Source organism: Felis catus, chromosome D1 (assembly GCF_018350175.1).
Source record: "Felis catus isolate Fca126 chromosome D1, F.catus_Fca126_mat1.0, whole genome shotgun sequence".
Classification (NCBI taxonomy): domain Eukaryota; kingdom Metazoa; phylum Chordata; class Mammalia; order Carnivora; family Felidae; genus Felis; species Felis catus.
Window position 1 is genome coordinate 84,559,332 of NC_058377.1, and position 11,024 is coordinate 84,570,355.

The window sequence follows — 11,024 nt, forward strand, 5'->3', positions numbered from 1 at the left end:
AAGAAGAAAAAGGGGCATAAAGTTGCTTGCCACCTGTCTCCTGAAGTTCCTGAAAGCTGTCACACAACATTTTAATCACATCTTTTCAAACATAACCATTCCTGGCTGCAAGGGAGGTGGGTACATTTTACTCTTTCTTCCAGGCAACCATATGCCCACCTGAAAAATCTACTGCTATGGGAGAGTGGAGAAAGAATGGATATCAGGAAACAACTAGCAATGTCTGTCACTCAGGCTCCTCAACTCACTATCTTTTTCTGGGCTAATAATAAATTCTGGAGTCACCTAAAATAGAATGCTTTAAATTCCATATTCTTATAAAAAGTTGAAGTAGAAGTCAAAATTCTGGCATTTGATGTAACTGTCGGGAAGTCACTCAGTGGTTTAACTCTCTGCCTTACTCGATTGGGAATACACTGAGATGATAAAGGTGAAAGAAATTTTTGAAATATGACATAAATAACTCTTGAAGCAAAACAGAATTAGAGCAATAAATTCTCTTTTGTCTCCTTTAAACATATGTCTCTCATTCAAATTATCTCCATTATTCTTTTAGGTCTCTTAATAAAATGTGGCAGATTTATTTGCATACAGCAAAAGACCAGAAACAAAGGTATGTGGTCTGATACTAGGTGATTCGGATAGGGTCACTGGTCTATCAGAGAAAGAAAAGGAAATTCTCTAGAAATTGCCAAGATTTATGAAGTATCACACTATCAACATGGTCTCTCCAACCTACTTCCTATATTTAATTATTATTAGATATAGGATTAGATCTTCATAACAGAAGTTATTGTTTTTCAAGCAAAATTCTAATAATTACAGTTCTAGCAACTGTGTTTTGCAGAGAAAGCTATCCTGGCCATTTAGGGCAAGAAGAACAGCTAAAAAACCAGCTTTTATAACTTTCTGGAGTGTTTAGTTTTGCTACCACTATTATTGCTTCTTCTGTGGTTTGTTGAAAAGCACTAGAAAGATGGAATGATTGGAAATCACCTAGTGATTCTAAACTGCTTTAAGGGAGGGAATGAATCAAAGGGAGTCTTGGTAAAAGTAACTTGTATTAATGCTATGTTTTGCCATGCTCTGCTGGAGGAAGAAAGAGAACACAGAGTGAGCAAAAGGTGTGGTGATGATTGAAAGCTTTGGAAACGCAGAGGGTGATTCTGAAAATCATATTAGAACAGATTCCAGGCTTTGAATGTATTTGTCTTCCTCTCCTTGTGGTTTGGAATCCTATAGTGTCAAGCAGACTACTAACACGCCCTCCAGGGAACCTGGTAGAGGCCTCTTAGTCAGAATAGGCTAGGTAATGGTGCAGTAACAAAAGAACCTCAAATTCGCAATGATTTAACACAATAAAGGTTAACTGCTTTCCTATACTACATATCTAACATGAGTCACAGGCGACTGTGCTCTACACATTCACCCAAGGACACAGGCTGTCAGAGTCTCTCCTAACTTACAGCTGCACCACCTGGAAGATGAAGACTCTGCAGTACCCACAGAAAGAAGAGAGCATCAGAAGTCATGCAAGAGATTTCTACTGGCTCAGCCCAAAAGAATACCAGGGACTCTGGAGTCTTCTTGCATGGTCTGGAGTTGAAGCTCTGCCACTTACTTACTGTGACATTGCATCCTAATGCAATGCTCTGACCCTCATTTCTTTACTTACAATGTACAGATATTAGTAATATGTACTTCAGAAGGCTTTTGGGAACATTCAATGGTTCCATGTATGTAAGTATTTACCACAGTGACTAGTACAGAGTAAGTGTTCAGTAAATGTTTGCATTCTGTAAGATGAGGACCATAATACTACTCTCAAAAGATACACATGAACTTAAGGAAGCTGTGAAAGCACCGTAAATGGTTATGTCAGCATTTTCTCTGTATGTCTACATGTGTATGTGTGTGTATACATATATATGAGATGCTCCCTCCGAAAACAAAAGATGTACAAACAACTGGAATCTGCATTTCATGATGGGGTAACTGCCACTCCAACATTTGATTATTATCTTTTCACATTATTTTCAGTATAGGCCACATCAAGAATCGATATATTGTTAGCGCTTAGATGTCCATTCTATTCTTAGTGCTTCATTCTTTAGTTTCTAGAAATTTGCCAACTAGCATCAAAACAAAAATCAAATCCATAAGTATTTACTGAATGCTTACTCTATGCAAAACACAATTGCTATAAAGCTTAGGAAATATTTTTAGCTTCATGCATTATCAGTTGACTGATACCAAATGTACTGCCTTCTTACTGGAACACTATCATGGAATATTCTGAGTGCCATTACTGCTTTTAAAAGAGTTTCTATCAGGAGAGCTCTATGCTACTATAGTCCATCTTGCTCTGAGGAAAAGAAAATGCAATAAAGATGAGCATTAGATTTCATTTCGTTGTTCACAGTATGCTACTGTCTCAAAGAATGAAATAAATTAAAGTTCCATCTGACTGCCCCAGTGGATAAGAACAAGAAGTTTACCTGCTAACATGAAGACTGACCCTCCTGACCCCATCACTGAAAAATATAAAGTGCATTATTGTATCTTCATGTTAATAAACATGTCAACCAATAGACTTTTCACTTCATTATTTTTTAGTTCTATCAGTTGACCTAGACTGGCAATGTGTAATACATACAGCCAGACATTAGACCAGTAAACAGGTCTTATAACTTCTGAAAATTTACTCATTAGCCAACATGTTCTATACTTGTGCTGTCCAATAAAAATATAGCATGAGCCACTTATGTGATTTAAAATATTCTAGTAACCACATTTTAAAGTAATTTTAGAGTAAAAGGAATAAGTGAGATTGACTTAGTAGTATTTTATTTAGCCTAATATATCCAAAATAATGTCATTTCAATGTAACCAATAGAAAAATCATTGAGATAATTTATATGCTTTCTTTGAAACCCAGTGGGTATTTTATACTTACAGTACATCTTAGTTTGGACTAGCTGCGTTTCAAGTGTTTAATAGCCACAAGTGGGTGGTGCCTACCATACTGGACAGTACAACAGCTCCATACTATTGTTGGGTAATTCGGTAGGGTAAAATATAAAAATTTAGTACTTAATATGGAAATATCCCATAATATATATTATATATTACTGTGTAATTTAAATAAAGGAAATATTTTTTTTTATTTTGTTAACATTTTTTTTGAGACAAAGAGAGAGACAGAGGGTGAAAGCAGGGGAGGGGCAGAGAGAGAGGGAGAAAGAGAATCTGAAGCAGACTCCAGTCTCTGAACTGTTAGCACGGAGCCTGACATGGAGCGTGAACCCACGAACCATGAGATCATGACCTGAGCCAAAGTCGGATACTTAACTGACTGAGCCACCCAGGCGCCCCTAAAGGAAATAAATTTAAATAACTAAGACTAATTTGAGTAAGTAAAAATGACACGTTTGAATTAGAAATTATTTAAAATACATTAAGCATTTTTAAAAATCTACATAATGAAACATAATTCACATAGGCAAAGAAAAGGACAAAAAGGATACCATAGAAGGAAAAAGTAGTTTATCAAAATACAAGCATGAGTACTTAATTTCCTATTTTTTAAACTCAAACATTTGAAAATGAATTTACAAGTTCTTTTTTTATAATTAAAAAAAAACTTATTTTTGAGAGAGAGAGAGAGAGAGAGAGAGCGAGCGCAAGTGGGGGAGGAGTAGAGAGACAGGGAGACACAGAATCCAAAGCAGGCTCCAGTCTCTGAGCTGTCAGCACATAGCCTAATGAGGGGCTTAAACCCATGAACTATAAGATCATGACCTGAGCTGAAGTCAGACACTTAAGCAACTGAGCCACCCAGGTACCTCTAAAAGTTCTTTATAAATGAAAGAAGAATGTGAGTCATTGAGCATATGTACAGGTAGAAATTCTAGGAATATTACACAGTTGAGGTCATTGGTTCACCAGAATTCACAAGATAAGTCTGTTTCACATTTAAATTATAATGTGATAAGGGGTGGCTCAGTCGTTGAGTGTCCAACTCTTGATTTTGGCTCAGATCACGATCCTAGGGTTGTGGGATCGAGTCCTGTATTGGGCTCTGCGCTAGTCTCCCCCACTCATACGCTCTCTCTAAAATATATATATATATATATATATATATATATATATATATATATATATACACACATATATATATATATACACACACATATATTTATTATGTAAATATACATATTTATTTTAAATATATATCTAAAATATATATATTTAAAATAACTATATATACACACACATACATACATACACACAAATAAACACATACACATAGAATATGATGAGTGTTAACATTGAGATAAGTCCTGGGAACTAATGAAACAAAACAGAAAGCACTGGACTGAGAATAATGACTACTGTATAAGGTGGAGTGAATGCACACTAAAGAAGCTACATCTAAATGAAGTCTTATAGTAGTGCTTGTAGGAGTAGCTTAGATGAAAAGGAGATCTAGCCTAAGGAACAGAGCCTTTTGTCCTTCAAGGAAGAGGGAAAAAATACATGGTATATTGGGAAGTGGGGAGGTGCTTCAATAAAGTAAGAATTTGACATAGGGTCTCCTTGAATAATGTTCAATATTTCATCAAATATGGAATTAATAAAAACAATACAGAGCTAGAAATAAAGGCAGGTGTTATCAGCTTCCAACCAGGAAAAGAACAATGACCCCTAATACAAAAAACAGAAATTTTAAACAGGAATTTAATCCAGAGAGTTGACTACCAAGTGTTAGACTTGCTAAGAACCCAGGCAGGGAAAATGAGGCAACCCAAAAATCAGCACAGCACAGGAAGTCCGCTTACGCTCAGGACTGGAAGACACAAGTGGGGTTTCCATGGCCAAAATGTAAAACCACCCAGCAGAAGCTCAAGCCCTAAGAGGAGTTTCCTCACAGAAGCCGGAAACACTGAGGGAGGAGCTGTCTGATATGACCTGAACCCAGAGAGAAAATGCAGCTACTGCCAAGAAAAGAAGAATGTAAAGGAGAGAAATACTCTGACTTCTTTCTTTTCCCTCTCCAGTCTCCCTCCACAGAGGTGAATCCTGCTGACAATGGAGCTTGGAAAGACAGCCTGCAGAGGTCTTCCCCAAATATTTTCCTCTCTCTACAAAACCCTCAGCAAATCCTCTACCATCCTTATTCTCAGATGATGATCTTACTTCATACTTTACTAAGAAAATGAATTAATCACAGGAGAGCTTGCACAGAGCCGTTCACCACACCTACCACTCCCCATCTTCTGCACCCACCACATCTCCACACCCACCAGCACCTGCCCTCACAAGCTCTGCCTCCTGCCTGATACTGGAATAATCTTTCCATCCTCCTGTCTAAAGCCAGTCCCTCCACTTAGGCTTTAAAGTCAGTTTCTTCTTACCTACTCAAGAACACTCCAGAAATTCTCCTCTCTTCTTCCAACATAGTCATTTCTCTCTTTCTACTCAATCAGTTGTATCATGATGCAAACACACAGTTATTCCTTCCATCTTAAAACAAAGATATCAAAAGAAAATTATCTTTACGCTATTTCCACTTTACCAAATCACCTACTTCTTTGGTCATCATTGTATCAAAACTTCTGGAAAAAGTTGTCTATATTCAACTTTTTTTTCTCTTGTCAATAACTAAAATACACATCAATCAGGGTTTTATCCCCCTCACTCCAGAGAAAGTTATCTAGCCAAGGACACTAGTGACCTTAACATTGCCACATGTACTGTACAATTCACAGTCCTCATCTTAACCTGACAATAGCATTTATCACAGCTGTCACTCATTCCTTGATACACTTCCTTAGCTTCTGGGACACCACATTCTCTCCATTCCTGTCTTTCCTCAACAGGCCTTCTCAGTTTCCTTTAGAAAAAAAGCAGCAAAGGGGCACCTGGGCAGCTCAGTCGGCTAAGCGTCTGACTTCGGCTAAGGTCATGATCTCACGGTCCGTGAGTTCAAGCCCCATGTCAGGCTCTGTGCTGATGGCTCAGAGCCTGGAGCCTGCTTTGGATTCTGTGTCTCCCTCTCTCTCTGTACCTTCCCCACTAGCTCTCTCTCTCTCTCTCTCAAAATGAAATAAACATTAAAAAAGAAAAAGAAAAAGGCAGCAGAAAAAAACCTTCATCTTATCCCTGACCTCTTAACGTTGGAGTATACCAGGCTCAACTATTGGTCTTTCTTTTTTCTCTATTGTACCCACTCCCTTGGTAATCTCTTTCTAGGCTCACGTCAACAACTCCCAAATGTATACCTTCAGCCAAAATATGTCTCCCAAAATCTAGATTCAGCATTCTATTTAGATGTTTTAAAGACATCTCAAGCCTAACATGTACATATGGAACTCTATACCTTTGCTAAAAACTTACTACATTGACAGCCTTCCCATTTCAGTTGATAGCAATTTTATCCTTAAAGTTGCTCAGGCCAGAATCTCTAGTCATCCTTGACTCTTTTCTTTCTCTCACACTCAACATTCATCTGTCAGAAAATTCTGTTGGTTCTACTTTCAACATATATCCAGAATCAGATTATGTCCCATTACCTTCATTGCCACCACACTACTGTGAACAAATATTTCTCACCTGGGTTGCTGCAATAGCATCTAATAGGCCTTCCTGTTTCTACCTTTCTTCCCCTACCTTAGCAAGGGATCCTTTTAGAACCAAATCAGAACATGTCACTCCTCTACTCAAAATCCTACAATTGATCCCCTCTCACAGACAGTAAAAACCAAGGTTCTACATGATTTGACTTCTGTTATATCTTTGAAATCATATCCTAATATTTCTACCATTGTTCTTTTGTTCCAGCCACACTGCTTAAATAATAGATATTTGTTAAACAAATAAATCCCAGTCACCAAGGAGCTCATACTCTACTGGGAGAAACAGAGAGATATTAATGATTCCAAAACAGAAGGTGGTGATTAAAGCTCTCCTCCATTTCCCATCCTAAATTCTGGCAGGTGAGTGTGGAAGGTTGAGAAATTTACCAAGGATGGGAATGATGTTGGAGAACACAGGTAGGAAGCAAAGACATTTCAGGCAGGACAAACACGGCACATGTAAAGATCTGGAGAAATGAATCAGCAGAACATTTAGAGAATTACAAGTAAAGCATAAATTAAAGAATAACATTTGAGATTAGAGGATCTGGACGTGGGAGGTAAAGACAAATACAATTTATACTTTAGATAGGAGTCAGATCATGAAAGACTTTCCATTTGTTTGTTTCCTCCCTTACAGCTTTCAAGCTGCTCTCAGAGTAATTTATTAATCATATCTTTTTGATGCACCCTCTCAACAGGGCTAAAACAATACTTGGAAAGGATTCTGATTTCCCTGAGTTAAAGATACAAAAGAAAAACCTAGAGTCACATTTAATTTGACAAGGTAAAGGAGTGGGTGTGCTACTATATCAAATTTAATTTGTACAAAATCATAATCTCTGGTAACATTATTTTTCCTGATCTACTGCGTTTAGACTACTTTGGTAAGGCTTGATCTCCCTGTCTACCTAAACACTGATTCACTTACAGCAAGCTTCAGGGTAACATTGGTCTTATTAATACCCAACAAATCCACAAGGTGTTAGTTGCACATGATTTTGTATAAAAGGTGAACTCAGATGACTCAGTCTACAGCTTTCACCAGACTAGGCAGCCAACCAAAGGTGAGTCTTGACATCTATAGTTATCAAGTGGTGATGGTTACTTTTAAAATTATAGGTTTTCCAGGATCTGGAGAACAAATCAAGACCTTTTCAACTAATGTTGTGTAGACAATTTGTGTTTGTCAACTTGATTCTTAAATATGGTTAATATGCTGTAGTCATTCTTAGCAAGCAATTGAACTTTACATAGACCAATTCACCTGGCTTCTTAAAATAGTCTTATTTTAAACAAAGGTGAGCAAAAGCAAATGATGATATTTATGAGATGCTAAAAATGATGAGCTAATTTTATAGTATAGAATTTCTTTTTTCTTTTTAAACAAAAATAGTCTTTAAAATGGTAATGAATGGACAAATACGACAATCACAAATTACCATCCTCAGAATAATCACTTAAATACTCTAATCTTCATATTATTGCTCCGCTTAAATCATTATATTGGAGTTTTGACCTGCAATATGGGTTTACTTTGACAAAAAAAAGAAAAAAAAAAACAAGAAGGAGTATAGGAGGAAATGTTTGTTCAAGAAACAAAGAAGGAAAGAAAAAGGAAGGAAAAAATTGCTGAAGCAAAATGTGACTGGGGAGGATGGGAAGATCAATTATTTTTGGTTTGGCCAACTTACATAATGATTATAATTATTTGTTTTTTTGTTTGTTTGTTTCTCATAGTCTTAATTGTTTGCTTTACAGACCAGGATGAAGTCAGTCCAGTTTTGCTTCCTTTTCTGTTGCTGGAGAGTAATCTGCTGCAAGAGCTGTGAGCTGACAAACATCACCATCACAGTGGAGAAAGAGGAATGTCGCTTCTGCATAAGCATCAATGCCACTTGGTGTGCAGGCTACTGCTACACCCGGGTAGGAACTTTGCTTTGCTGGAAGTGAGGGTGGTAAGGGTCTATACAAGGCTGGCTTCATTAATTCTCACTTTATGAATATTTTAGCTTTTCAAAATAATAGCCATGAGTCCTTTAGCCAATACTGCCTGTGTTACGATTGCGGTTAATTGCCATGATATCAGTTAGATGTTTGGGATTGGATTTGATTAGGATAAATCTAGGGAAGCCTCAGATTTGATCCGATCAACTTGGAAATACGCCAATTCTTCATTTCCAAAAAAAAAAAAAAAAAAAAGTAGTGCTATGGTAGATTTTACATATAGAGAGATAAACACGTAAACATGCATATATTTAATAATAGATCTAAAATATTCCCAAAAAGCCATTTTCTGTAATTGAAGCCATATCTTTGCAAGAGATAGTATCAAAATATGTTTCTACACCACATAAAAAACATAAACAGCCATATTTTTTACAGTTATTTATTTGAGAAAGCGAGAAAGAGATACAGCATGACTGGGGGAGGGACAGACAAGAGGGAGAGAGAATGCCAAGCAGGCTCTGCACTGTCAGCATGGAGCCCAACATGGGGCTTGAACTGGTGAACCATGAGATTATGACCTGATCAAGAACAGACTGAGGCACCCAGGTGCCCCACAAACAGCCATATTATAAAAACTGCCTTATTGGTCCACCTGATTAGAAATGGCAACAAGTAGCCTGAGAACACAGTCAATGCATACAGACTATTAGAACCAAAATGAATCAGCAATCCTACTCACTTCTTCATGTCTTTGAGAAAAACAAAGCACAGAAGCATTAAAGCACTAGTTTGTATTCACTCAGCTTCTTTGCATTAACTCAAGTAAAGAGTTTCTACTTTGTTTACTTTGTTCTCCTATAATACCTGGTTATCTATGCAAAATTTCATTCTATAGACTGAAACTGAAAATAACTTTTTAATGAAATATATTTATTGGGCAGTAAATGAGTTTGATCAATAGACCTGGTAGCATGATATTGAAACAAATTAAGCAGCACTGCAAATTTCCTCTCGTGATGCAAACAATTTTTCTAGAAACTATTAGAACAAACCTATTCTGCCTGGATTAAAAGTTCTCATATGCAGGGGCAACTGGGTGGTTCAGTCGGCTAAGCATCTGACTCATGATCTTGGCTCAGGTCATGATCTCACTTTGGGATCAAGCCCCACCTCGGGCTGGGCTCTGTGCTGACAGGGCGAAACCTGCTTGGGATTCTCTCTCTACCTCTCCCCCATTTCATAGTCTGTCTCTCTCTCTCTCTCTCTCAAATTAATAAATAAACTTAAAAAAAATGTTTTCATATGCAAACCGTGTATGTTTTGAAACTGAAAGCCCTGCAAAATATACAACATTTAAGGGAGGGAAATGTCTACAAAACAGTAAAATATTTAAAATTTTCCATGAGCTTTCATAGTCATGTTAAGCTAAGCAATAACATTTCCTATTATGTCTTTTTTGGCCTTTTATAAACACCAAGGGACAATTTATTTGGAAACATTTTCTGAGAAATTAAACTTCAGTATTTTATGGTTCAAGTTGTCATTAATACAGCTTTTGACTAAGTACAAAAATCAAGTTAAAATTTCTGTTATATTTCACTTTTCATCTTTTTCTATATTGAAATTTAAAATTTCTCTACAGTTTGAGAAATATTTAAGATTTGATATTGACATAAGGAGTAGGAAAAGGAATGACTTATCTTTTCTGTACGATTTCCAGAACCAGGAAATAGGATATTTATAAGATCATATTTCCTTGGTTAGGAATTCCTTAAGTGAGCTTTAATGGGTAAAAGTTAGAACAAGCAATATTAAGTTTCCATCTCATTTTGATTATGCTACATAGAAACTTCCAGCATATTTTAACCTAATCCTCTCCTTTCTAAACTCCTCAGGATCTAGTGTACAAGGACCCAGCCAGGCCCAACAACCAGAAAACATGTACCTTCAAAGAGCTGGTGTACGAGACAGTGAAAGTGCCCGGCTGTGCTCACCAGGCAGATTCCCTGTATACATATCCAGTAGCCACTGAATGTCACTGTGGCAAGTGTGATAGTGACAGTACTGACTGCACCGTACAAGGCCTGGGGCCCAGCTACTGCTCCTTCAGTGAAATGAAAGAATAAAGAGCAATGGACATTTCAGGTGACCTATCCTTGTCCTAAAGGACCAAAATATCCAAGAAGTCTGTGTGTGTCCATATGCCCAGGCTTCAAACCACTGTGGACCAGGGGATCATTAGACCCCTGATCCCTGTTCTCCAGGCAGAGGAGGTCCAGGAATTAAGAATGCTGGGGCCAGGAGCCTGTCACCACTCAACCCTGTATACCTGATGCCATAAATTTTATTCAGTCTTACTTAACTTATAGACATGTGGGTGCTTTCCTATTTAATAGCCTTAGAAATCCTCTCAGGCAACCCCTTTCCTTAAAAGGA

General features: G+C 37.2%; 1 protein-coding gene across 1 annotated transcript; it reads left to right on the forward strand.

Annotated features, from left to right (window-relative positions):
* The first annotated feature begins 8,402 nt into the window (after positions 1-8,402).
* FSHB (follicle stimulating hormone subunit beta) lies at positions 8,403-10,748 on the forward strand. The gene is made up of 2 exons (XM_003993122.5): positions 8,403-8,564; positions 10,484-10,748. The coding sequence occupies exons 1-2, from the start codon at positions 8,406-8,408 to the stop codon at positions 10,712-10,714; spliced, it is 390 nt and encodes a 129-aa protein (XP_003993171.1). The 5' UTR covers positions 8,403-8,405; the 3' UTR covers positions 10,715-10,748.
* The last annotated feature ends 276 nt before the right edge of the window (positions 10,749-11,024 follow it).